Below are 27,094 nucleotides of genomic sequence, written 5' to 3'. Positions count from 1 at the left end.
GGAAAGGGTGAAAGGTCAGGCTGTGACCTTTGAGTGACACAGGTAAAGGGCCGGATTGGCTGCCCATGAGCAGCAGGAAAGCGTCGTGACCCCCATTGGCACAAGGAGCGTGACCTTTGCCCTATGGGGCACCCAGGGAGGTCATGACTTGGAGCTGGGGGTAAGGGGCGGAGCCTGCCCCCCTCTAGGGCACAAGCTGGCAGGGGCCTAGGGGCCCCCACTTGTGGGCACCCGCAGGGCAGCCTGACCTTTAACCCTGGCAACCTTTAACCCAGTTAAAGGCTGAAGCTGCTCCTTGGGGTCAGAGGTTACTGGGGGGGCTACAGGCTCCACCCTCCTCTGGGAGAGCCCCACCCCTTGGGAAGGGAGCAGGAGGGGCCCAGCAGCGAGAACCGTCCTGCCCGGCTGTGCAGGTCCCAGGGCACCTGAGAGGGGTCCCCCCAGCTGTAATGGAACAGTCCACTCAAAGCTCCTCCCCCCTCTGTGGTCACATGAGCATTCTGCTCCCCTCTCAATGGGACATTCCATCGCCAAGGGAACCCTGCTCCCCACTTGTGGAGGATTCATGGACCCAACCACTTACTGACAGAAGCAGGGGTGGATCCACAGTTGGACTGGCCCATGTGTGCTGGGCAGAGGGGGGGGAAGGCGGAGCATGGACTAGTCCACCTGTGCTTGGGGGGGGGGGGGAGAGGGGTTTGTCTCTGAATACCCGTTTTCGTTCACTAGCACAGAGTCCATGAGCCCAGCTGTGCCCCGCCCCGCCCCGAACCGTGGGCACAGGACTCCTGGGTTCCTCCTGGTTCTGGCAGGGGGTGGGACCTGGGGGGGAGTCAGACGCATCTAGTACAGCGCGGCGCCCCCCCCCCCCCCGAATGCCCCACAGGAGCAGCTGGGATGTGAGGCTGGGGCATAGGGGACATTGACCCCACCAGGGAAGCTGCCCCACATTCCTCCATAGCTCCCCCCAGGCCCAGCCCTGCGGGAGGGGGGGTGACCCGTTCCCCAATCAAGCCCCCCCAAGGCAGCGGCTGGAGACAGATTTATTAACAGCTTGGACACCGAGGCCCCTGCTGGGGGCACCGGATCCCTGTCCCCGTCCCCCCCCATTGTCAGCCACTAGGGGAGCTGGGGGGAGGGGTCAGGGCTGCTGCCGTCGCCCACTGACCCCTGAGCTGCAGGGCAAAGGGCAGATGCCATGGCTAGAGGTGAAAGGTCACAGCCGGTCACAGGGCAGAGGCTGACCCCCCCCAATCACACAATGGGGGAGAACGTCAGCGTGATCCAATCACAGTCCACGCGCTCTCGCCTTGCCCTGGGGGGCCGCTCACCTCGCAGAGGTGAAAGGTCGCAGGGCCCGGCGGGGTCACTGCGTGTAGAGGCTGGCGGCGAAGACGATGTCTCTCTTGATGAGGTTGGAGGCCTGCTCCATCTTGGCGTGCAGCGTGGGCTCCCCGATGACGCGGGCCGCGTTGCGCACGTCCCGGCAGGTCTCGTCCAGCCGCTGGATGCAGCGCACGATGATCCCCTCCTGCACCTCCGTCAGCCGGGCGATCTCGGCGAAGGGCTGGTGGAGAGCGGGCGGGGGTCACGGGGACTGGGGGGCTGGGGGGCGGTGGGACGCGGGGCCTGAGGTTCCCCTCCCGTCCCGGGACAGGGGCCTGGCTGGGGGGCTGGGACGCGGGGCCTGAGGTTCCCCTCCCGTCCCGGGACGGGGGCCTGGCTGGGGGGCTGGGACGCGGGGCCGGAGGTTCCCCTCCTGTCCCGGGACAGGGGCCTGGCTGGGGGGGGTGGGACGCGGGGCCTGGGCTTCCCCTCCCGTCCCGGGACGGGGGCCTGGCTCGGGGGCAAGGGACACAGGGCCTGGGGTTCCCCTCCCGTCCCGGGACGGGGGCCTGGCTGGGGGGCGGTGGGACGCGGGGCCTGGGCTTCCCCTCCCGTCCCGGGACAGGGGCCTGGCTGGGGGGGGTGGGACACGGGGCCTGAGGTTCCCCTCCCGTCCTGGGACAGGGGCCTGGCTGGGGGGGGTGGGACACAGGGCCTGAGGTTCCCCTCCCGTCCCGGGACGGGGGCCTGGCTGGGGGGCGGTGGGACGCGGGGCCTGGGCTACCCCTCCCGTCCCGGGACAGGGGCCGGGCGGGGGGGGTGGGACACGGGGCCTGAGGTTCCCCTCCCGTCCCGGGACGGGGGCCTGGCTGGGGGGGGTGGGACACAGGGCCTGAGGTTCCCCTCCCGTCCCGGGACAGGGGCCTGGCTGGGGGGCGAGGGACACAGGGCCTGGGGTTCCCCTCCCGTCGGGGGGCCTGGCTGGGGGGTGAGGGACGTGGGGTCCCCCCCCCGAGGGCCGGGCACTCACCATGCCGCGGGCCCACTCGTACACCACCTCCACCAGGCCGAAGTTGTACTGCGCCACGAAATCCTCCACCGACTCCCGCAGGCCGCACTCCCGCTGCAGCAGGGCGATGCGCTCGGCCACCGCCCGGATCCGCTCCATGCCCTGCCGCGGAGAGCCGGCGGTGACGGGGGGTGCCTGCCCCGGCAGAGAACCCAGGAGTCCGGGCTCCCAGCCCCCTGCCCCACCACTCCTCTCTCAGAGCTGGGAGAGAACCCAGGAGTCCGGGCTCCCAGCACCCCCCCCACACTCTAACCATGCGACCCCCCACTCCTCTCTCAGAGCTGGGAGAGAACCCAGGAGTCCAGGCTCCCAGCCCCCTGCCCCGCCACTCCTCTCTCAGAGCTGGGAGAGAACCCAGGAGTCCGGGCTCCCAGCACCCCCCGCCACTCTAACCATGCGACCCCCCACTCCTCTCTCAGAGCTGGGAGAGAACCCAGGAGTCTGGGCTCCCAGCCCCCTCCCTCCCACTCCTCTCTCAGAGCTGGGAGAGAACCCAGGAGTCCGGGCTCCCAGCACCCCCCCACACTCTAACCATGCGACCCCCCACTCCTCCCTCAGAGCTGGGAGAGAACCCAGGAGTCCGGGCTCCTGGCCCCACCTTCCTCCCCCCTCACTGGCCTCCCCCTCCCCCGAGCCCCAGCCCAGAACCCCGGCGTCCGGGCCCACCTTGCGCAGGACGCTGGGCCCCGGGGGCTCGGCCGGCCCCTTGCTCTGGCAGACCAGGCAGCTGAGCAGGGCCACGCTCTCCTCCGGCCGCAGCTCCGTCAGCAGGTTGTCGAACACCAGCTCCGTCAGCAGCAGCTCGTGGTTACTGATCTCGCAGGCCACGCGCCCGGCCAGCTGCACCGCGCCGCCCGCGTCCACGTAGCGCAGCGCCCGCAGCACCTGGGGGGGAGGAGAGACACGTAGCGCAGCGCCCGCAGCACCTGGGGGGGGTGTGGGGCAGGGCTCACCTGCAGGCGTTGCTGTACCCTGGGGGCCGTGGGGCAGCGCCGTGGGGCAGGACTCACCTCCACGCGTTGCTGGTACCCTGGGGGCTGTGGGGCAGGACTCACCTCCACGCGTTGCTGGTACCCTGGGGGCCATGGGGCAGGGCCGTGGGGCAGGACTCACCTCCACGCGTTGCTGGTACCCTGGGGGCCGTGGGGCAGGGCCGTGGGGCAGGACTCACCTCCACGCGTTGCTGGTACCCTAGGGGCCGTGGGGCGGGGCCGTGGGGCAGGACTCACCTCCACGCGTTGCTGGTACCCTGGGGGCCGTGGGGCAGGACTCACGTGCACGCGTTGCTGGTACCCTGGGGGCCGTGGGGCAGGGCCGTAGGGCAAGGGCCGTGGGGCAGGACTCACGTGCACGCGTTGCTGGTACCCTGGGGGCTGTGGGGCAGGACTCACCTCCACGCGTTGCTGGTACCCTGGGGGCCGTGGGGCAGGACTCACCTCCACGCGTTGCTGGTACCCTGGGGGCCGTGGGGCGGGGCCGTAGGGCAAGGGCCGTGGGGCAGGACTCACGTGCACGCGTTGCTGGTACCCTGGGGGCCGTGGGGCAGGGCCGTAGGGCAAGGGCCGTGGGGCAGGACTCACGTGCACGCGTTGCTGGTACCCTGGGGGCTGTGGGGCAGGACTCACCTCCACCCGTTGCTGGTACCCTGGGGGCCGTGGGGCAGGACTCACCTCCACGCGTTGCTAGTACCCTGGGGGTCGTGGGGCAGGACTCACCTCCACGCGTTGCTGGTACCCTGGGGGCCGTGGGGCGGGGCCGTAGGGCAAGGGCCGTGGGGCAGGACTCACGTGCACGCGTTGCTGGTACCCTGGGGGCCGTGGGGCAGGGCCGTAGGGCAAGGGCCGTGGGGCAGGACTCACGTGCACGCGTTGCTGGTACCCTGGGGGCCGTGGGGCAGGGCCGTAGGGCAAGGGCCGTGGGGCAGGACTCACGTGCACGCGTTGCTGGTACCCTGGGGGCTGTGGGGCAGGACTCACCTCCACCCGTTGCTGGTACCCTGGGGGCCGTGGGGCAGGACTCACCTCCACGCGTTGCTGGTACCCTGGGGGCTGTGGGGCAGGACTCACCTCCACGCGTTGCTGGTACCCTGGGGGCCGTGGGGCAGGGCTGTAGGGCAAGGGCCGTGGGGCAGGACTCACCTCCACGCATTGCTGGTACCCTGGGGGCCATGGGGCAGGGCCGTAGGGCAAGGGCCGTGGGGCAGGACTCACGTGCACGCGTTGCTGGTACCCTGGGGGCCGTGGGGCAGGACTCACCTCCACGCGTTGCTGGTACCCTGGGGGCCGTGGGGCGGGGCCGAGGGGCAGGACTCACCTCCACGCGTTGCTGGTACCCTGGGGGCCGTGGGGCAGGGCCGTAGGGCAAGGGCCGTGGGGCAGGACTCACGTGCACGCGTTGCTGGTACCCTGGGGGCCGTGGGGCAGGACTCACCTCCACGCGTTGCTGGTACCCTGGGGGCCGTGGGGCAGGGCCGTGGGGCAGGACTCACCTCCACGCGTTGCTGGTACCCTGGGGGCCGTGGGGCAGGGCCGTGGGGCAGGACTCACCTCCACGCGTTGCTGGTACCCTGGGGGCCGTGGGGCAGGGCCGTGGGGCAGGACTCACCTCCACGCGTTGCTGGTACCCTGGGGGCCGTGGGGCAGGGCCGTGGGGCAGGACTCACCTCCACGCGTTGCTGGTACCCTGGGGGCCGTGGGGCAGGGCCGTGGGGCAGGACTCACCTCCACGCGTTGCTGGTACCCTGGGGGCCGTGGGGCAGGACTCACCTCCACGCGTTGCTGGTACCCTGGGGGCCGTGGGGCAGGGCCGTGGGGCAGGACTCACCTCCACGCGTTGCTGGTACCCTGGTGGCCGTGGGGCGGGGCCGTGGGGCAGCACCGTGGGGCAGGACTCACCTCCACGCGTTGCTGGTACCCTGGGGGCCGTGGGGCAGCAGCGCCGTGGGGCAGCGCCGTGGGGCAGGACTCACCTCCACGCGTTGCTGGTACTCCGGCAGCAGCAGCAGGGACTGGTCCGACAGCAGGAAGCGCAGGTGCTCCAGCTCCGCCCGCAGCCGCAGCCGCTCGGCCTGGCGCACGTACTGGGGGGGGGGGGGGGAGAAGAGGGGGTGAGACTGGCCCCGGTCACCCCCCCACCCCCAGCGAGCTGCAGGGCCTGGGGGTCGGGCGGTCGCTGGAGCCCCCCCCCTCACCTGCTGGGGGAAGCGGGGGCTGTGGGGGGGGGTTGGGGCGGTCGCTGGAGCCCCCCCCCTCACCTGCTGGGGGAAGCGGGGGCTGTGTGTGTGTGTGGGGAGGGGTCGGGCGGTCGGTGGAGCCCTCCCCTCACCTGCTGGGGGAAGCGGGGGCTGTGGGGGGGGGTTGGGGCAGTCGCTGGAGCCCCCTCACCCCCACCTGCTGGGGGAAGCGGGGGCTGTGGGGGGGGGTTGGGGCAGTCGCTGGAGCCCCCTCACCCCCACCTGCTGGGGGAAGCGGGGGCTGTGGGGAGGGGTCGGGGCAGTCGCTGGAGCCCCCTCACCCCCACCTGCTGGGGGAAGCGGGGGCTGTGTGTGTGGGGAGGGGTCGGGCGGTCGCTGGAGCCCCCCCCCCCCCGACTCACCAGCTGGGGGAAGCAGGGGCTGTGGGGGGGTGCGGGCGGTCGCTGGAGCCCCCTCACCCCCACTCACCTGCTGGGGGAAGCGGGAGCTGTGCACGCACTGGAAGCCGGGCAGCGCCTCCTCCAGGCGCCGGAGCCGCATGACGCCCTCCACCACCGCCAGCTCCTTCAGCTGCAGGGCCCCCACCGGGTCCAGGCGGGGCAGCCCCCCGGCGCCCCCCTCCGCCAGCCGCAGCAGCTCCTGGGCCGCCTGCACCGCCGAGGGGCCAGGGGGGTCGCTCCTGCAACGGCACCCGTCAGCCCCGGCCCCAGTCACCAGCGCCCCCCTCCACAGGGTAATAGGGGCTCCCCACCCCCCCACAGCTCCCCCGGGACCCCCTGACCTGAACCGCGGCATCTGTCTCTTCTTGACGTCCTCCAGGATGCGCTCGGCGTTCACCCGCAGCGTCTTCCCCGTCAGCGCCGCCAGCTCGCAGGGGCCCAGCTGCTCCACCGCGTGGCCGCAGGGCCCTGGGGGAGAGACGCTAGCCAGAGAACCCAGGCGTCCGGGCTCCCAGCCCCCACTCCCCTCCCAGAGCCGGGGAGAGAACCCAGGCGTCCGGGCTCCCAGCCCCCACTCCCCTCCCAGAGCCGGGAGAGAACCCAGGCGTCCGGGCTCCCAGCCCCCACTCCCCTCCCAGTGCCGGGGAGGGAACCCAGGCGTCCGGGCTCCCAGCCCCCACTCCCCTCCCAGTGCCGGGAGAGAACCCAGGCGTCTGGGCTCCCAGCCCCCACTCCCCTCCCAGAGCCGGGGAGGGAACCCAGGCGTCCGGGCTCCCAGCCCCCACTCCCCTCCCAGAGCCGGGAGAGAACCCAGGAGTCCGGGCTCCCCGCCCCCTACCTTCCGGCAGGAAGAGCTTGTTGAGCAGCAGGTCGTCGGGGAAGGGAACCTCCGGGGTGGGGCTGCCCCCTCCCGTGCCCCCCCCCTCAGGGCTCTTCTCACACAGCACCAGGGTGGTGAACGTCCGGTTGGCCGCGTCCGAGGAGACCTGTCGAGGGGAGATGGGGGGGGCGGTTACCTGGGGCCCCCCGGCCCAGCACAGAGAGGCGGCCCCTCTGGGGTGGGGCGTGAGGGGGCCGGTTACCTGGGGAGACAGGACCTGGCCCCTCTGGGGTGGGACGTGAGGGGGCCGGTTACCCGGGGAGACAGGACCTGGCCCCTCTGGGGTGGAGCGTGAGGGGGCCGGTTACCCGGGCACCGAGAGGCGGCCCCTCTGGGGCGGGGCGTGAGGGGGCCGGTTACCCGGGCACCGAGAGGCGGCCCCTCTGGGGTGGGGCGTGAGGGGGCCGGTTACCCAGACACCGAGAGGCGGCCCCTCTGGGGTGGGGCGTGAGGGGGCCGGTTACCCAGGCACCGAGAGGCGGCCCCTCTGGGGTGGGGCGTGAGGGGGCCGGTTACCCAGGCACCGAGAGGCGGCCCCTCTGGGGTGGGGCGTGAGGGGGCCGGTTACCCAGGCACCGAGAGGCGGCCCCTCTGGGGTGGGGCGTGAGGGGGCCGGTTACCCAGGCACCGAGAGGCGGCCCCTCTGGGGTGGGGCGTGAGGGGGCCGGTTACCCAGGCACCGAGAGGCGGCCCCTCTGGGGTGGGGCGTGAGGGGGCCGGTTACCCAGGCACCGAGAGGCGGCCCCTCTGGGGTGGGGCGTGAGGGGGCCGGTTACCCAGGCACCGAGAGGCGGCCCCTCTGGGGTGGGGCGTGAGGGGGCTGGTTACCCGGGGAGACAGGACCTGGCCCCTCTGGGGTGGGGCGTGAGGGAGCTGGTTACCCGGGGACCCCCTGGCCTGGTGCGGAGATGCGGCCCCTCTGGGGCGGGGCGTGAGGGGGCCGGTTACCCGGGCACCGAGAGGCGGCCCCTCTGGGGCGGGGCGTGAGGGGGCCGGTTACCCGGGCACCGAGAGGCGGCCCCTCTGGGGCGGGGCGTGAGGGGGCCGGTTACCCGGGGAGACAGGACCTGGCCCCTCTGGGGTGGGGCGTGAGGGAGCTGGTTACCCGGGGACCCCCTGGCCTGGTGCAGAGATGCGGCCCCTCTGGGGTGGGGCGTGAGGGGGCCGGTTACCCGGGCACCGAGAGGCGGCCCCTCTGGGGCGGGGCGTGAGGGGGCGGATTACCTGGCCACCGAGATGCAGCCCCTCTGGGGTGGGGCGTGAGGGGGCCGGTTACCCGGGCACCGAGAGGCGGCCCCTCTGGGGTGGAGCGTGAGGGGGCCGGTTACCCGGGCACCGAGATGCGGCCCCTCTGGGGTGGGGTGTGAGGGGGCGGATTACCTGGCCACCGAGATGCAGCCCCTCTGGGGTGGGGCGTGAGGGGGCCGGTTACCCGGGCACCGAGAGGCGGCCCATCTGGGGTGGAGCGTGAGGGGGCCGGTTACCCGGGCACCGAGAGGCGGCCCCTCTGGGGTGGAGCGTGAGGGGGCCGGTTACCCGGGCACTGAGATGCGGCCCCTCTGGGGTGGAGCACGCCCAGTGCGGGAACAGCTGAACATAACGCCGTGAAGGGGTTGGGGCGGGAAGAGGAAGCATTGTGTCCCGTCCCCCCCCCCCCCACCACAGCCCAGCGCCCCCTAGTGCCCCTCACCTGTAGGATCACCCCCAGGGCGTTCCGGTGAGCCGGGTTATTGACGATCACCACTCGACCCGGGGCCAGAGCCTTCAGCCCGCTGGCCGACTCCGCTAGCCGCCTCTGCAGCCAGAGAGGGGACGGTTACCCCCATTCCCTGCCCCCCAGCCCGGCCGCCCCCCCCCAGAGCCTTCAGCCCGCTGGCCGACTGCGCCAGCCGCCTCTGCAGCCGGGAGGGGACGGTTACCCCCATTCCCTGCCCCCCAGCCCGGCCGCCCCCCCCCCCGAGCCTTCAGCCCGCTGGCCGACTGCGCCAGCCGCCTCTGCAGCCGGGAGGGGACGGTTACCCCCATTCCCTGCCCCCCAGCCCGGCCACCCCCCCCCAGAGCCTTCAGCCCGCTGGCCGACTGCGCCAGCCGCCTCTGCAGCCGGGAGGGGACGGTTACCCCCATTCCCTGCCCCCCAGCCGGCCCATCTCCCAACCCCATTCCCCACCCCCTCCATTCCCCGCCCCCACACCTAGCCTGTCTCCGCCCCAGGGCCAGATGGGAACCAGCCCCCCCCCCCCGAGCCAGCCCCCCTACCTGGATGAGGCGGCGCGTCTCCCGCAGCTCCTGCACGGCCCGGCAGTACTCGGGCAGGTCGCTCAGCTGCCCGCTCGTGTCCACCTCCTCCATGGCCGCCAGCCGGCGGCTCAGCTGGGCGATGGCGTGTTCGTGGGCCTGCGGGGGGCGGCGCGGAGCCTCAGTGGCCGCTCGGCCCCCCTCACCTGACCCCCGCCCCCCCGCTCTCACCGGGCTCCCCCCCCGCTCACCTGGCTGTCCTTGCGGCTGTGGAACTCGGAGAAGCTGCGTTTCATCATGTCCTCCACGCGCAGCGCCTCCACCCGCAGCAGGTTCAGGATCATGGTGTAGGTCAGGCGGAACTGGGACTGCAGCTGGGTCGGCTTCCCCTGGGGGCAGCGGGCTGGGTCAGGGGGTCCCCGGGGGGGCAGTGGCTGGCGGGTGAGGGGATCCCCTGGGAGCACTGGCTGGCACGGAGTGGGGCTGGCTGGGGGTGCCCAGGGGCAGCGGCTGGCGGGTGAGGGGATCCCCTGGGGGCGGCGGCTGGCCAGGGGGAAGGGGGGGATCCTGTCCCCAGGGCAGGTAGCCGGCTGGGGGGTCCCTGGGGGTGGCGGCTGGCCAGGGGGAAGGGGGGGGATCCTGTTCCCGGGGCAGGTAGCCGGCTGGGGGGTCCCTGGGGGGCAGTGGGGCGGCTGGGGGGGTCCCTGGGGGTATCCACGGGCAGAGAACCTCGGGGGCCCCAGGACACAATCCGGGCCCTTCCCCCGCCCTTGGGGGGCCATGCCGGGCTCAGCCCCCACCCGGGGGGCTCCGGGGCAGATGGGGGGGGGTCGCTCACCAGCATCATGCGGTGCAGGTCGGCCATCTCGGGCACGCGGGTCTTGCACAGAACGATGACCATCCCCGTGGTGTCCAGCCCCCGGCGCCCGGCCCGGCCCGCCATCTGGATGTACTCGCCTGCGAGGGACCCACGGAGCCTGAGCGCCCCCTGCTGCGCCCCCCAGCGCTGCCCCCGCCCCACAGCACAGCCCCCTGCTGCCCCCAGCCTGCCCCCGCCCCACAGCACAGCCCCCTGCTCGGCCCCCAGCACAGCCCCCGGCGCCCGGCCCGGCCCGCCATCTGGATGTACTCGCCTGCGAGGGACCCACGGAGCCTGAGCGCCCCCTGCTGCGCCCCCCAGCGCTGCCCCCGCCCCACAGCACAGCCCCCTGCTGCCCCCAGCCTGCCCCCGCCCCACAGCACAGCCCCCTGCTCGGCCCCCAGCACAGCCCCCGGCGCCCGGCCCGGCCCGCCATCTGGATGTACTCGCCTGCGAGGGACCCACGGAGCCTGAGCGCCCCCTGCTGCGCCCCCCAGCGCTGCCCCCGCCCCCCAGCACAGCCCCCGGCCCGGCCTGCCATCTGGATGTACTCGCCTGCGAGGGACCCACGGAGCCTGAGCGCCCCCTGCTGCGCCCCCCAGCGCTGCCCCCGCCCCCCAGCACAGCCCCCGGCCCGGCCCGCCATCTGGATGTACTCGCCTGCGAGGGACCCACGGAGCCTGAGCGCCCCCTGCAGCTCCCCCACAGCGCTGCCTGAGCGCCCCCTGCCCCACACCACAGCCCCCTAGTGCTCTCTGCTGCCTCCACCCCCAGCCCCACAGCACAGTCCCATGCGCTATCCTGGGGCCATGGGGAGCCCTGACTGCCCGGGCAGAGCCCCCTGCGGCCCCCCCCACAGCCCAGCCCCCAGCGCCGGCCTGGGGCCATGGGGAGCCCTGACTGCCCGGGCAGAGCCCCCCGCTGCCCCCCCTGCAGCCCAGCCCCCAGCGCCGCCCTGGGGCCACGGGGAGCCCTGACTGCCCGGGCAGAGCCCCCTGCTGCCCCCCCCTGCAGCCCAGCCCCTAGCGCCGCCCTGGGGCCATGGGGAGCCCTGACTGCCCGGGCAGAGCCCCCCGCTACCCCCGCTCTGCTCCCCACAGCACAGGCCCCCCGCACCCACCTGGCAGCAGGTCGCGGAAGCCGGAGCCGTCGTGTTTGCGGACGGAGTCGAAGACCACGGTGCGGGCCGGCATGTTCACCCCCATGGCGAAGGTCTCGGTGGCAAAGAGGATCTGGGGTGGGGTGGGGTGGGGTGGGGACACAAAACATGTGGTAATACCCCCTCCAGCTCCTCCCACCCGCCCAGCCCCACCCCCACCCGACTCCTCCCACCCACCCAGCCCCACCCCTTCACCCACCTCCCAAACCCCACTCACCTCACCAGCTCCTCCCACCCACCCAGCCCCACACCTCCCACCCAGCTTCCAAACCCCACCCCCTCTGGCTCCTCCCACGGGCTCAGCCCCACCCCTTCCGGCTCCTCCCACTGGCTCAGCCCCACCCCTTCCGGCTCCTCCCACCTGCCGAGCCCCACCCCCACCCCTGACTCCTCCCACCCACCTCACCAGCTCCTCCCACCCACCCAGCCCCACACCTCCCACCCAGCTTCCAAACTCCACCCCCTCTGGCTCCTCCCACCCGCCCAGCCCCCCCTCCACACCCATCAGCTCCTCCCACCCGCCCAGCCCCACCCTCCACACCCGTCGGCTCCTCCCACCCGCCCAGCGCCGCCTCCACACCCGTCGGCTCCTCCCACCCGCCCAGCGCCGCCTCCACACCCGTCGGCTCCTCCCACCCGCCCAGCCCCGCCTCCACACCCGTCGGCTCCTCCCACCCGCCCAGCCCCGCCCTCCACACCCGTCGGCTCCTCCCACCCGCCCAGCCCCGCCCTCCACACCCGTCGGCTCCTCCCACCCGCCCAGCCCCGACTCCACACCCGTCGGCTCCTCCCACCAGCCCAGCCCCGCCCTCCACACCCGTCGGCTCCTCCCACCCGCCCAGCCCCGCCTCCACACCCGTCGGCTCCTCCCACCCGCCCAGCCCCGCCCTCTCTCACCTTGACCAGCCCTTTGCTGAAGAGCATCTCCACGACCTCCTTGAGGATGGGCAGGATCCCGCTGTGGTGCACCCCGATGCCCCTCTTCAGCAGCTCCACCATGTGCAGCACCTGAAACCGCCCCCCCCCCCGGGGGGGACACATCAAACCCGGGCGCGCGCTGGAGACCCTGCTTCCTGCCTCGCCCCAGGACACTTCCTGTCCAGCGCCCTTCGACCCGGGAGCACCAGAGGGAGCCCTGAACTCACGCCAACCCCTCGGGAACCCAGGATATCCACTTCCGGTGTCACCCAACGCAACTTCCTGTGCCGTGCCCTTTGACCTGGAAGTGCCTGACCAACTCCCGCCAACCCCAACTTCCTGCCCCTCCCCCCATCACTTTCTGTGACCCAGAAGCAGGCTCAAGCCAAACCCTTCCACCAGGGACCCACTTCCTGGGTGGTCAACTACAACGTCCAGGTCAAAGGGCGCGTCACAGGAAGTGCTTGACTCACTCCCGCCAACCCCTTGGGACCCAACTCCTGGCAGCATCCTGCCGAGTGCCCTTTGACCCGTCTGGGGCCTCCCAGCACAGGCACTCCCGCCAACCCTGTTCTCCCCGGGGGGCGGGACTTCCTGTCTGGCACCCTCTGACCCCTCCCTCAAAGAGGGCCAATCAAAACCACACGCTAAGGGACGCAGCTGATGTCACTTCCTGTTGAGTGCCCTTTGACCCGGAAGCACTAGGCAGAGACAGACATTTCTCCCAACCCCCTTTCACCCAGTGGGGCGCAACTTCCTGTCCCCTTTGTCCCAGAAGTGTCCTACAGGGCAGCGCCTGGCAGCGCCCTCAACATCGCCTTGCAGACCCCCAGCAACCCTACCCCGGGGGGCGGGACTTCCTGTCTGCATGCCCTTTAACCCCCAGCGGCCGCGCCAGGGTGCCCACTTCCTGTCACACAGGAGCCTGGCCAACCCCCTGCGCCTGGAGCTGCCGTGCCCAGGGGTCGGTGTCCACTTCCTGCTCTCGGGGCTTGTTTTAATGGGCGTGCACTTCCTGTCCCATTCCCCACTTCCTGCCCCATCCCTGGACAGCCCAGCCTGTGCCAATGCCCAAGATGGCAACCACTCCCTTTGACCTCTGCAGGGTAGCACCTCCAGCCATAGTAAGGCCCCCACTTCCTGTCCCATCCATGTGGAGCCGGACCAATGCCAACCCCACTTCCTGTCCCATGCATGAGGAGCCGAGCCAATGCCAGCCCCACTTCCTGTCCCAAACACTACTTCCTATCCCATCCATGGGGAGCCAAGCCTGTGCCAATGCCCAAGATGGCCACCCACTCCCTTTGACCTCTGCAGGGTAGCACCTCCAGCCATAGTAAGGCCCCCACTTCCTGTCCCATCCATGCGGAGCTGGACCAATGCCAGCCCCACTTCCTGTCCCATCCATGGGGAGCCGGACCAATGCCAGCCCCACTTCCTGTCCCATCCATGGGCAGCCGAGCCAATGCCAGCTCCACTTCCTGTCCCATCCATGGGGAGCCGAGCCAATGCCAGCCCCACTTCTTGTCCCATCCATGCGGAGCCGGACCAATGCCAGCCCCACTTCCTGTCCCATCCATGGGCAGCCGAGCCAATGCCAGCTCCACTTCCTGTCCCAAACCCCACTTCCTGTCCCATGCCCGAGGAGCCGGGCCAGTGCCAGCCCCACTTCCTGTCCCATCCATGGGGAGCCGAGCCAATGCCAGCCCCACTTCCTGTCCCATCCATGGGCAGCCGAGCCAATGCCAGCTCCACTTCCTGTCCCATGCCCGAGGAGCCGGGCCAGTGCCAGCCCCACTTCCTGTCCCATCCATGGGCAGCCGAGCCAATGCCAGCTCCACTTCCTGTCCCATGCCCGAGGAGCCGGGCCAGTGCCAGCCCCACTTCCCGTCCCGTTCCGGCCCTGACCTGGGGCAGCTGGCGGTCGGAGCCCTTCAGGCGGGACACGCACTTCTGGAAGAAGAGGTGGATCTGGCTCTTCTCGGCGCTCGAGGTCAGGTCGAGGGTGGTGAGCGCGGACGCGTTGTCGTCGCAGCGGGCGCGGGAGAAGGTGAAGGCCACCACGGGCAGCTGGTCCCGCTTCCGCAGCGCGTCCATCAGCGAGAGCCACACGCCCTTCTCCTGCGGGGGGGGGGGTGTCACACCGGGGCCCTGAGATCCCCTGTGTCTCTGCCCTGGCCCCAATCCCCCTGAACTGCCCCCCAACAGCAGCACCCCCCCATGCCTGCCCCAGTCCCCCCCATACCCACCTCCCACCACACCCGCTGTCGCCCCGGAGCCTGTCACATCACCGTGACACCCACCCACCCAGCCGTGACCCCCGGCGCTGACCTGGCCCGGCCCGGTGCCCGTGTGCGTGGGCTGCTTGGCCCCAAAGGTCTGGGCGTGTTTGCTGGAGCGCTCCTTCTTCGCCTCCACCGCCGCGTAGTACCTGGGGGACAGCGGGTGAGGGGAGATCCCCGGCCCGGCGCTGGGGGGCAGGGAGCCCCGGGGGGCAGGGGCAGCGGATGGGGGAGACCCCCGGCCTGGAACTGCAGGTGCGGGGAGCCCCAGGGGGGCAGGGGCAGTGGATGAGGGAGACCCCTGGCCCGGCACTGGGGGAGCAGGGAGCCCCGGGGGAGGAGGGGGGACCCGGGGGGCAGCGGGGGAGGAGACACCCGTCCCAGCGCGAGGGGCCCCGGGGGGCAGCGGGGGAGGAGACGCCCGGCCCAGCGGGAGGGAGGCCCCGGGGGAGGAGGGGGGCCCCGGGGGGCACCGGGGGAGGAGAGGGGCCCGGCCCGGCGCAAGGGGGGCCCCGGGGGCAGCGAGGGAGGAGACGCCCGTCCTGGCGCAAGGGGGGCCCCGGGAGGCAGCGGGGGGGAGGAGGGGGCCCCGGGGGGCTCACCCCTTGGTGAGGAAGGCGCCGCGGGCGTCGAGCAGCAGGAAGAGCTCGTGCTGGGTTTTGTGGCTGGTGCCCGTGTAGAGATGGTGCTCGAGGGGCACCGGGCGCCGCAGGGTGCTGATCACGTAGATCCGCTTCCGCTTGATCCGCCTGGGGGGGGGGGGCGGGGGGGTGTCAGCGCCCACAGCCCCCCCTGGCTGCCCCCGGCCTCCCAACCCCCCACCATACACCCCCTCCTTCCCCACAGTCCCAGAGCCTCCCAGCCCCCCACCATACACCTCCCTTCCCCACAGCCCCCGGCCTCCCAACCCCCACCATACACCCCCTCCTTCCCCCCAGCCTCCCAGCCCCCCACCATACACCTCCCTTCCCCACAGCCCCCGGCCTCCCCACCCCCACCATACACCCCCCTTCCCCGCAGCCCCCGGCCTCCCAACCCCCACCATACACCCCGGCCTCCCAACCCCCCACCATACACCCCCTCCTTCCCCCCAGCCTCCCAACCCCCACAATACACCTCCCTTCCCCACAGTCCCAGAGCCTCCCAGCCCCCCACCATACACCTCCCTTCTCCACAGCCCCCTTCCCTGCCTACCCAACCCCCCACCCTCCTGTCCCCACCGCTCTCGCCCCCCCAGGACCCCCCCTCACCCGATCCAGTCGGCGAACTCCAGCGTGTTGGGGACGGTGGCGCTCAGCAGGATGATGTTCACGTGCTCCGGCAGCATGATCAGCACCTCCTCCCACACCACGCCGCGCTGGGGGGGCACGGGGGGGTGTCAGTGTACGGCCTGTCCCCCCTCCTCCCACACCACGCCACGCTGGGGGGGCACGGGGGGGGTGTCAGTGTACGGCCTGTCCCCCCTCCTCCCACACCACGCCGCGCTGGGGGGGCACGGGGGGGGTGTCAGTGTACGGCCTGTCCCCCCTCCTCCCACACCACGCCGCGCTGGGGGGGCACGGGGGGGGCAGTGTATGGCCTGTCCCCCCTCCTCCCACACCACATGGGGGTCACAGGGGGGTATCAGTGTATGGCCTGTCCCCCCTCCTCCCACACCACGCCGCGCTGGGGGGGCACAGGGGGGTGTCAGTGTATGGCCTGTCCCCCCTCCTCCCACACCACGCCGCGCTGGGGGGGGCACGGGGGGGGTGTCAGTGTACGGCCTGTCCCCCCTCCTCCCACACCACGCCACGCTGGGGGGGCTCGGGGGGGGTGTCAGTGTACGGCCTGTCCCCCCTCCTCCCACACCACGCCGCGCTGGGGGGGCACGGGGGGGGCAGTGTATGGCCTGTCCCCCCTCCTCCCACACCACCTGGGGGTCACAGGGGGGTATCAGTGTATGGCCTGTCCCCCCTCCTCCCACACCACGCCGCGCTGGGGGGGCACAGGGGGGTGTCAGTGTATGGCCTGTCCCCCCTCCTCCCACACCACGCCGCGCTGGGGGGGCACAGGGGGGTGTCAGTGTATGGCCTGTCCCCCCTCCCCCCACACCACGCCACGCTGGGGGGGCACAGGGGGGTGTCAGTGTACGGCCCGTCCCCCCTCCTCCCACTCCACGCCGCGCTGGGGGGGCACGGGGGGGTGTCAGTGTACAGCCTGTCCACCCTCCCCCCCACCACATGGGGGGCACGGGGGGTCAGTGTACAGCCTGCCCCCTCCCACACCACGCTGGGGGGTCTGCTCGAGCTAGAAGCCCCCCCAGAGACCCCTCCCTGATCCCCACCCAAGCCCCCTGCCTGACGCCCCATGCTGCTGGCAGAAGTGTGGGGTCTCTGTGCGTGGATGACACCGGGGGGGGGGGGGGGTTAGACGCGATAGGAACTGGGGACACTTTGGGCACAGGGGGAGCCTGGCCAGGAAGGACGGGCTCCACCCAAACCCGACTGGAGCCAGGCTGCTGGCCCCTGACACAAACGGCCGTGGAGCAGTTTTGAACCCCCGGGCTGGGGGAATGCGAGGAGCGGAGCAGCCCGAGGCTTGGGGCTGGTACCGGAGAGTCTCTGGGTCCTGGTGACGGGGAGAGGCCGGAGGAGGAGAACACACGGGTAGGGTCTGATGGGAAACCGGCCCGGGGAGCGAGTCCCGTTCAGTTACATGGTGGAACGGCAGCCGGCTAAACCGGGACACGGTTTTAAAGTGCTGCTGTGCCAACGCTAGGAGTCGAAATACCAAGCTGGGACCCGGTGTCTGGCGCTGCGGGAGGCTATGGGCACCCCAGACACGTGGTGGAATGAGGATAATCAGTGGGGCACAGTAACACCAGGGTACAAAATCTGTGGGGAGCACAGACCAGGTCGGGCAGCCGGGGGAGCCGGGCTAGATGTGAACCAAAGTGTAGAATCAAATGAAGTAAAAATCTTAAATGAGCCAAACTGCCCCCGGGATCTCTCTGGGCAGAACCCCACGCTCGGGCGCCAGGACCGCGGCGGCGGCGGGGAGACGTTCCCGCTCGCCGGGCCGGGGGATAGCGACCGAAACGCTCGGGCCCTGGGACCGCAGCGGCGGGGAGACATTCCCGCCCGCCGGGCCAGGAGATAGCGACCGAAACGCTCGGGCGCCGGGACCGCGGCGGCGGGGAGACGTTCCCGCTCGCCGGGCCGGGAGATAGCGACCGAAACGCTCGGGTGCCGGGACCACGGCGGCAGGGAGACGTTCCCGCCCGCCGGGCCGGGAGATAGCGACCGAAACGCTCGGGCCCTGGGACCGCGGCGGTGGGGAGACGTTCCCGCCCGCCGGGCCGGGAGATAGCGACCGAAACGCTCGGGCGCCGGGACTGCGGCGGCGGGGAGACGTTCCCGCCCGCCAGGCCAGGAGATAGCGACCGAAACGCTCGGGCGCCGGGACCGCGGCGGCGGGGAGACGTTCCCGCCCGCCGGGCCGGGAGATAGCGACCGAAACGCTCGGGCCCTGGGACCGCGGCGGCGGGGAAACGTTCCCGCCCGCCGGGCCGGGAGATAGAGACCGAAACGCTCGGGCGCCGGGACCGCGGCGGCGGGGAAACGTTCCCGCCCGCCGGGCCGGGGGATAGAGACCGAAACGCTCGGGCGCCGGGACCGCGGCGGCGGGGAAACGTTCCCGCCCGCCGGGCCGGGAGATAGAGACCGAAACGCTCGGGCGCCGGGACCGCGGCGGCGGGGAAACGTTCCCGCCCGCCGGGCCGGGAGATAGAGACCGAAACGCTCGGGCGCCGGGACCGCGGTGGCGGCGGGGAGACGTTCCCACCTGCCGGGCCAGGAGATAGCGACCGAAACGCTTGGGAGAGCAGAGAGGCTAAAATAACCCCTCAGTAATGGGGGGATTTCCGCTGGCCCTGCACCGGCTGGGGCTGTGGCACCCCTGCAGGGGCTGCACAGAGACGGTTTCTTGACACCGCAAACGTCTGTTCCTTGGGCAGCCGGTCCCGGAGCGCCCCAGGCAGAGGCAGTTTGTGGTTTAGCCCCAAGTGGAGCACAGGGCCTGGCCCGAGGTGGATGTGGCCGGAGCACGTGGTAGGAGCGACCGTAACGTCCCTACGATTACCAGCCCCGCGGCGGGGGCACCACCCGGCGGCCCAACGCTGAGCGTCACGGAGGGGACCCGAGGGGTTTGCCGGACAGGTGTGAACGGTTCAGCGCCCGGCCGCACAGCCCTGCCTGGGAACGCGCGACGTGACGGGGGGGGGGGGGGTCATTCCTCTCGCTGTGTGCCAGGGGAGCCTCCTGTCCTACACCCGCACGGAGCAGCTCCCTGAGCCCCGCCCGGCCCCAGGCCCCGGGACGGAGACTCGGCTGAACTGTAGCCGGCAGGACGAGAAGCAGCGGAGCCCCGCGGGGCCCAGAGCACGGGAGGCCCCGGGAGCCGGGGAGGGACATGGGAGGGAGTGGAAGCGCCGGCGAGGGACGGGGAGAAACGGAAGGAGGGGGGAGCCCCACCGGCCCCCCCGGGACTCACCTCTGCGTCGTTGATGTAATGAACCTCGTCGAAGATCACCCACTCCAGGTCCCGCAGCACGTCCGAGCCGTTATACAGCATCGACCTGAGCCAGACGGGCAGCCGGCTAGCCCCACGGCCCTGCCCCCGCCCCACGGCCCCCTACCAGCCCCACGGCCCTCCCCCTGCCAGCCCCACGGCCCTGCCCCGCTCCCGCCCCACGGCCCCCTGCCAGCCCCACGCCCGGCCCCTCTCCCGCCCCACGGCCCCCTGCCAGCCCCACGGCCCCCTGGCCCCTGCCAGCCCCACGGCCCCCTGGCCCCTGCTCCCGCCCCACGGCCCCCTGCCAGCCCCACATCCCTGCCCCCTGCCAGCCCCACATCCCTGCCCCCTGCCAGCCCCATGGCTCCCTGCCAGCCCCACGGCCCTGCCCCCGCTCCCGCCCCACGGCCCCACGGCCCCGTGCCAGCCCCACAGCCCTCCCCTGCTCCCACCCCACGGCCCCCTGCCAGCCCCACAGCCCTGCCCCCGCCCCACCGCCCCCTGCCAGCCCCACGGCCGCTGCCCCACACTCCCGCCCCACAGCCCCCTGCCAGCCCCACGGCCGCTGCCCCTCACTCCCGCCCCGCAGCCCCTCACCGCAGGATCTCGGTGGTCATGATGAGGCAGGAGGCGTCGGGGTGCAGCTGGACGTCCCCCGTCAGCAGCCCCACGTCCCCAAACGTGTTCTTGAAATCGCGGAACTTCTGGTTGGACAGAGCCTTGATGGGGGAGGTGTAGATGGTCCTGGGGGGAGACGGGGCCGGGGGGGTAAAGACGGGGCGGCCGGCAGGCTCGGGGGGCGGGAAGTGGGGCACGGGCCTGTCCCCAGGGCAGCTCGGGGCGGGGAGGGGGGGGCGCTCTCACCTGGTCATGTGCTTCTGGGCCAGGGCGATGGCGTATTCGGCCACCACCGTCTTCCCCGCCGAGGTGTGCGCGGCCACGAAGACCGAGTCGTGCTGCTCCAGGTGCAGGATGGCCTGTTTCTGGAACGCGTCCGGCTCGAACGGCCACTGCGAGCGGGGGAAACCGAGTCAGGCGGAGCGCCCCCCCGCTGGCCCCCCCCGCTGGGCCCCCCACAGGACAGACCCGGCACGCCCCCCCCGGCCCCCCGCAGGACAGACCCGGCGCCCCCCCCGCTGGGCCCCCCCCAGGACAGACCCGGCACGCCCCCCCCCGCTGGGCCCCCCCCAGGACAGACCCGGCACGCCCCCCCCCGGCCCCCCGCAGGACAGACCCGGCGCCCCCCCCGCTGGGCCCGCCCCAGGACAGTCCCGGCACGCCCCCCCCCGCTGGCCCCCCCCGCTGGGCCCCCCACAGGACAGACCCGGCACGCCCCCCCCGGCCCCCCGCAGGACAGACCCGGCGCCCCCCCCGCTGGGCCCCCCCCAGGACTGACCCGGCACGCCCCCCCCCGCTGGGCCCCCCCCAGGACAGACCCGGCACGCCCCCCCCCGGCCCCCCGCAGGACAGACCCGGCGCCCCCCCCGCGGGGCCCTCCCCCGGACAGACCCGGCACGCCCCCCCCCGCTGGGCCCCCCCGCTGGGCCCCCCCCAGGACAGACCCGGCGCCCCCCCCGCTGGGCCCCCGCAGGACAGACCCAGCGCCCACAGGCCGGGACAGCGCCCCCCACTGGCCCCCGCAGGACAGACCCGGCACCCACGGGCCGGGACAGCGCCCCCCACTGGCCCCCGCAGGACAGACCCGGCACCCACGGGCCGGGACAGCGCCCCCCACTGGCCCCCCCTGCTGGCCCCCGCAGGACAGACCCGGTGCCCCCCCGCAGGACAGACCCGGCACCCACGGGCCAGGACAGCGCCCCCTGCTGGGCCCCCCCCCGCAGGACAGACCCGGCACCCACGGGCCGGGACAGCGCCCCCTGCTGGCCCCTCCCCCCACGGGACAGACCCAGCGCCCCCCTGCTGCCCGCCCCCCCCCGCAGGACAGACCCGGCACCCACGGGCCGGGACAGCGCCCCCTGCTGGCCCCTCCCCCCACGGGACAGACCCCCCGCCCCCCTGCTGCCCCCCCCCCCCGCAGGACAGACCCGGCACCCATGGGCCAGGACAGCGCCCCCTGCTGGCCCCTCCCCCCACGGGACAGACCCGGCGCCCCCCTGCTGCCTCCCCCCCGCAGGACTGACCCGGTGCCCCCCCTCAGGACAGTCCCGGCACCCACGGGCCTGTACAGCGGCCCAGGCTGGGCCCCCCCCCGCAGGACAGACCCGGCACCCACGGGCCGGGACAGCGCCCCCTGCTGGCCCCTCCCCCCCCGGGACAGACCCACCGCCCCCCCTTGCTGCCCCCCCCCCCGCAGGACAGACCCGGCACCCACGGGCCGGGACAGCGCCCCCTGCTGGCCCCTCCCCCCACGGGACAGACCCAGCGCCCCCCTGCTGCCCCCCCCCCGCCGCAGGACAGACCCGGCACCCATGGGCCAGGACAGCGCCCCCTGCTTGCCCCTCCCCCCACGGGACAGACCCGGCGCCCCCCTGCTGCCTCCCCCCCGCAGGACAGACCCGGCGCCTCCCGCTGGCCCCCCGCACGACAGACCCGGCACCCACGGGCCAGGATAGCGCCCCCCCGCCCCAGGGTCGGCTCCCCGCAGCTCCCCCCCCCAACTCAGCACTGACAGCCAGGACAGCGTCCCCCCCCCCACAGGCTCCCAGCCCCCCAGACACCGGGGAGACGCTCCCCCCACAGCGCCGCCCGGGCGGGGCGGGGGTCTCACCCGGAAGGCCGGGTCCGGGATGCGTTTGTAGAAGTCGTCCACAGGCGAGGAGATGTCGACGGGAATCGCCCACTGCTCCTTGGGGGGCTGGGGGGGCCCGGCCTGGGCGGGCGGCGAGGGCTCAGGGGTCACCTCCTGGGGGGGCAGAGGGGCTGGGTAGAGGGCTCAGCAGCCAGGGCAATCCCTGCCCCCTCCCTCCCAGCCCCCACCTCCCCCCTTCTCACCACCCCTAGTGCCCCCAGAGCATCCCCTCCCCCGTTAGCCCCCCAAGACCCCCCGAATCCCTCCCCCCCACCCCAAAGCCTCCCTCCCCCCAGATCCCCTGGGTCCGACCCCCCCCCACACACACACCTTCAGCACCAGCTCCTCCAGGCTGTCTGCTCTCTGCACAGCGGGGGTGGGGGCCGGGGGCGTCTCGGCCTTCGCCCCCCCCTTCTCCTCCTCCTCGTCGCTGGAGCCGCCCAGCTGGAAGGGGTCCAGCGCCCCCAGCAGGCCGGCCAGGGGCAGCAGCCCCGGGGAGGCCTGGAGCGCCGCAGCTGGGGGGGCAAGTACGGGGTGAAGAGCTGGGGGGGCTTCCAGGGGACCAGCCCATCGCGGGGGGGGGGACACACGGGGGGCTTGGGCTGGGCTCCCAGCGGGGACCCCCCCAAAATGGGCACCCGCCCCGCTACAGCCCGGCGGCCAAGGGCCCAGCCCCCCCCCCCATCTTCACCCCAACCCCCGGCATCTGCCCGGCCGCCGCGCTCCCCCTCGGCCAGGAGCCGGGAGGACAGGACAAGAGCCAGCCTGGGCGGGGGGCAGCCCAGCCGCTCCCCCCCCAGGACTCCCCCCCCAGCCGCTCCCCCCCCAGCCGCTCCCCCCCCAGCCGCTCCCCCCCCAGCCGGAGGGTCGGTACCTTGCGGCTTGAACTCCACCCCCTTCTTCCAGCCCGGCGGCGCCGTCAGCAAGTCTGGGCAGCGGGGAAGGAAAAGGGGCAAAATTTCACCAGGGAAAGCTGGGGCAGGGGGGTGGGAGTGGGGCAGGGGCCTGTCCCCTCTAGGGGGCGCTGGCTCCCCCCCGGCCCCAGGGCAGGGCCTGGCTGGCTCAGGGGGGCAGGGAATGGGGCAGGGGCCTGTCCCCTCTGGGGGGCGCCGGCTCCCCCCATCCCCAGGGCAGGGACTGGCTGGCTCAGGGGGGCGGGGAATGGGGCAGGGACTGGCTGGCTCAGGGGGGCGGGAATGGGGCAGGGACTGGCTGGCTCAGGGGGGCGCCAGCTCCCACCCGGCCCCACAGGAAGGGACTGGCTGGCTCACGGGGGCGGGGAATGGGGCAGGGGCCTGTCCCCTCTAGGGGGCGCCGGCTCCCCCCATCCCCAGGGCGGGGACTGGCTGGCTCCGGGGGGTGGGAATGGGGCAGGGGCCTGTCCCCTCTGGGGGGCGCCAGCTCCCCCCCGGCCCCAGGGCAGGGACTGGCTGGCTCAGGGGGGTGGGGAATGGGGCAGGGGCCTGGCCCCTCCAGGGGGCGCTGGCTCCCCCGGCCCCAGGGCAGGGCCTGGCTGGCTCAGGGGGGCAGGGAATGGGGCAGGGGCCTGGCCCCTCTAGGGGGTGCCGGCTCCCCCCATCCCCAGGGCAGGGACTGGCTGGCTCAGGGGGGCAGGGAATGGGGCAGGGGCCTGGCCCCTCTGGGGGGCGCCGGCTCCCCCCGGCCCCAGGGCAGGGACTGGCTGGCTTGGGGGGCGGGGAATGGGGCAGGGACAGGGGACCGGCTGGCTCGGGGGCGGGGGCCTCAGGACGCCGGGGTCCCGCGGGTACCTCTCTCGAAGTCGATCTCCTCCTCCAGGTGGCCTTTGGCGCTGATCTGCTCCATGCTGGGCTCGTCCATCCCACCTGGGGGCAGAGAGAGGCTCAGGCCCGGCAGCCCCCGGGGCGGGCGGGGGGATGGGGGGTACTGGGGGGGGGACGTACCTGGCCAGAAGGGGTAGTTGGTGCTGCTGCCCCGCAGGGCCTGGGCCGGGGGCCCCGGGGCGGGCGGGGGGGGCACGTACCTGGCCAGAAGGGGTAGTTGGTGCTGCTGCCCCGCAGGGCCTGGGCCGGGGGCCCCGGGGCCCGCTGGAAGGAGAGCGAGTTCTTGGCCGACAGCCCCATGTTGTCCAACGGCGCCTGGGGCGAGAGCAGGGGGTCAGAGCGGGCCCTGCCCACGGGGGCCGCGCGGCTCCCAGACCTGGGGGAGGGGACCCAGGCGTCCAGGACCAAGCTCACCCCGAGGGTCCTTCACAGATCCCACCCCACTGAGAACAAGGGGACGGGACCCCGGTGTCCAGACGGGCACACCCAGGGGACCCCATGGCCCCCAATCCCGGGCAGCACAGGGACGGGACCCCAGCGTCCGGGACCACACCTCTCGGGTGCTGCCTGGTTCCCAGCCCTCGGGGAGGGACGGGACGGGACCCCGGCGTCCGGGACCGCACCTCTCAGGCGCTGCCTGGTTCCCAGCCATCGGGGAGGGAAGGGACAGGATGGGACGGGACCCCGGCGTCCGGGACCGCACCTCTCGGGCGCTGCCTGGCTCCCAGCCCTTGGGGAGGGAAGGGACGGGACGGGACGGGACCCCGGCGTCTGGGACCGCACCACTCAGGTGCTGCCTGGTTCCCAGCCCTCGGGGAGGGACGGGACAGGACCCTGGCATCCAGGACTGCACCTCTCGGGTGCTGCGTGGTTCCCAGCCCCCAGGGAGGGAAGGGACGGGATGGGACCCTGGCGTCCGGGACCGCACCTCTCGGGCGCTGCCTGGCTCCCAGCCCTTGGGGAGGGAAGGGACGGGACGGGACCCTGGCATTTGGGACCGCACCACTCAGGTGCTGCCTGGTTCCCAGCCCTCGGGGAGGGACGGGACAGGACCCTGGCATCCAGGACTGCACCTCTCGGGCGCTGCGTGGTTCCCAGCCCCCAGGGAGGGAAGGGACGGGATGGGACCCTGGCGTCCGGGACCGCACCTCTCGGGTGCTGCCTGGCTCCCAGCCCCCGGGGAGGGAACAGACGGGACCCCGGCGTCTGGGACTGCACCTCTCGGGCGCTGCCTGGGTCCCAGCCCTCGGGGAGGGAACGGGTGGGACCCCGGCGTCCGGGACCACACCTCTCGGGTGCTGCCTGGCTCCCAGCCCCCGGGGAGGGAACAGACGGGACCCCGGCGTCCGGGACCGCACCACTCAGGTGCTGCCTGGCTCCCAGCCCTCGGGGAGGGACGGGACAGGATGGGACTCCGGCGTCCGGGACCGCACCTCTCGGGCGCTGTCTGGCTCCCAGCCCCCGGGGAGGGACGGGCCGGGACCCCGGCGTCCGGGACCGCACCTCTCGGGCGCTGTCTGGCTCCCAGCCCCCGGGGAGGGCCGGGCCGGGACCCCGGCGTCCGGGCCAGCGCGCTCACCTCTCTGAAGGCCAGGATCCGCCCCGTGGTGGGGTCCCGCTCTGTCTGCAGCGTGGAGTGCATGGGGGTGGGGGCCGCCTCCAGCAGCGACCAGACGTCCTTCTCCCGCGGCCAGACCCTGGGGGGGGCAGGGGGCGGAGTCAGCACCAGTCCCCGCCCTCCAGCCCCTCCAACACGCCCCCCCATCGGAGGGTGGGGTCCCGGCTGGGGCAGGTGCCCGGTGCCCCCCGCCGGGCCGCTCACCTGGGGGCCCTGTCGACGCGGTGCAGGGGCAGCCATTCGGGGCTGGCCAGGAGGCGCCGCTCCAGCTCGGAGGCCAGGTCCATGGCGCAGGGGGGCAGCCCGTGGGGCAGCTGGAAGCAGAGAGAAGGGAGATTTCACAGGCCGGCCGGGCCGGGGGGCAGCGGGGGCCGGGCTGGGGGGCAGCGGGGGCCGGGCGGCAGCGGGGGCCGGGCGCCGGGGGGCAGCGGGGGCCGGGCGCCGGGGGGCAGCGGGGGCCGGGGGGCAGCGGGGGGCTCACCGTGGAGAGGGGGAACGTGTCCCCGTCCGGCCCCTCCGGGCGGGTGATGAGCTCGAAGCGTCCGGCGCAGCCCACTTCCAGCACGGAGAGCGGCAGCTCCATGGGCCCCCGGGGGGGCAGCTCTGGGGGGGACACGGGGGGGGTCAGACTCCACAATCCGCCTCCGGGTACCCGCACCCCCCCCGCCCCAGATACCTGCCCCCCAACCATCCCCCCCTCCCGCCCCCCAGCCCCGCCACCGGCCCAGCTCCCCCCACATCCCCTCCCCCAACAACCCCCCAGCTCCCCCCGCCCCCTGCACCCCCCCGCCCCCCCCGCCCCGGATACCTGCCCCCAAACCATCCCCCCTCCCCACCCCCCAGCACCGCCACCGGCCCAGCTCCCTCCACATCCCCTGCCCCACCCCGCTCCCCAACAACCCCCCAGCTCCCCCCACCCCCCGCTCCCCACCCACCCCCCAGCTCCCCCCGCCCCCCCAACAACCCCCCAGCTCCCCCCGCCCCCCGCTCCCCCAACAACCCCCGAGCTCCCCCCGCCCCCCGCTCCAACACCCCACCAGCTCCCCCCGCCCCCCGCCCCGCCAACATCCCCACAGCTCCCCCCGCCCCCCTGCTCCCCCAACAACCCCCAGCTCCCCCCGCCCCCCTGCTCCCCCAACAACCCCCCAGCTCCCCCCGCCCCCTGCTCCCCCAACAACCCCCCAGCTCCCCCAACAACCCCCCAGCTCCCCCAACAAACCCCCGATCCCCCCGCCCCCCGCTCCCCAAAAACCCCCCAGCTCCCCCCGCCCCCCCCAACAACCCCCCAGCTCCCCCCGCCCCCCAGCTCCCCAAACAACCCCCCAGCTCCCCCCGCCCCCCGCTCCCCCAACACCCACCCCCCTGCTCCACCAGCCCCCCAGCTCCCCCCACCCCCCGCTCCCCCAACAACCCCCAGCTCCCCCCGCCCCCCGCTCCCCAACAACCCCCCAGCTCCCCCCACCCCCGCTCCCCCCCCAACCCCCAGCTCCCCCCGCCCCCCCAACAACCCCCCAGCTCCCCCCGCCCCCCTGCTCCCCCAACAACCCCCCAGCTCCCCCCGCCCCCCGCTCCCCCAACAACCCCCCAGCTCCCCCCGCCCCCCTGCTCCCCCAACAACCCCCCAGCTCCCCCCGCCCCCTGCACCCCCAACAACCCCCCAGCTCCCCCCGCCCCCCTGTTCCCCCAACAACCCCCCAGCTCCCCCCGCCCCCCAACAACCCCCCAGCTCCCCCCGCCCCCCAACAACCCCCCCGCGCCCCCCGCCCCCCCCCCCAACAACCCCCCAGCTCCCCCCGCCCCCCGCTCCCCAACAACCCCCCCGCCCCCCTCACTCATTCTCTCCATCTCCGCCGCGGGCCGCCCCCTGCCCCGGAAGTGCTCCCCCCTCCGCCAGCTCATCTCCCTGCGGGGCGGAAGCCGGGCGGCCGGCGGGCAACACTGCGGGGCGGAAGTGACTCAACCGAACCGGAAAGAGGCGGGACGGCGCTGGGACGCGTCTCTTCTCTCTCCGCC

At 73.7% G+C, this 27,094-nt stretch overlaps 1 protein-coding gene across 7 annotated transcripts; it reads right to left on the bottom strand.

The window, feature by feature from the left end:
* Positions 1-1,042: 1,042 nt before the first annotated feature.
* Positions 1,043-27,064, bottom strand: SKIV2L (Ski2 like RNA helicase). Of its 7 annotated transcripts, XM_044982670.1 has the most exons (32): positions 26,914-27,064; positions 25,563-25,684; positions 25,286-25,395; positions 25,043-25,160; positions 23,664-23,778; positions 23,431-23,505; positions 22,536-22,589; positions 21,992-22,176; positions 21,641-21,775; positions 19,777-19,922; positions 19,510-19,656; positions 18,892-18,976; positions 15,612-15,718; positions 14,964-15,110; positions 14,411-14,510; positions 13,988-14,200; positions 12,059-12,169; positions 11,123-11,234; positions 9,982-10,100; positions 9,395-9,532; positions 9,165-9,302; positions 8,599-8,703; positions 6,867-7,014; positions 6,370-6,496; positions 6,057-6,267; positions 5,364-5,474; positions 5,161-5,218; positions 4,130-4,371; positions 3,322-3,366; positions 3,062-3,280; positions 2,357-2,497; positions 1,043-1,567 (listed from the first exon to the last, which is right to left on the bottom strand). In XM_044982670.1, exons 1-32 carry the CDS (start codon positions 26,978-26,980, stop codon positions 1,367-1,369), a joined length of 4,152 nt encoding a protein of 1,383 aa, XP_044838605.1. In that variant the 5' UTR covers positions 26,981-27,064; the 3' UTR covers positions 1,043-1,366. The 7 variants fall into 7 exon arrangements, 5 of the variants coding, with proteins under 5 accessions (XP_044838605.1, XP_044838606.1, XP_044838608.1 ...); XM_044982671.1 differs by lacking the exons at positions 4,130-4,371; positions 5,161-5,218 and having other exon boundaries at positions 1,045-1,567; positions 3,322-3,405; XM_044982672.1 differs by lacking the exons at positions 3,322-3,366; positions 4,130-4,371; positions 5,161-5,218 and having other exon boundaries at positions 1,046-1,567.
* Positions 27,065-27,094: the final 30 nt, after the last annotated feature.

This window comes from Mauremys mutica, chromosome 12, assembly GCF_020497125.1.
Source record: "Mauremys mutica isolate MM-2020 ecotype Southern chromosome 12, ASM2049712v1, whole genome shotgun sequence".
Taxonomy (NCBI): Eukaryota; Metazoa; Chordata; order Testudines; family Geoemydidae; genus Mauremys; species Mauremys mutica.
This window is presented reverse-complemented; position numbering and strand designations above follow the sequence as displayed.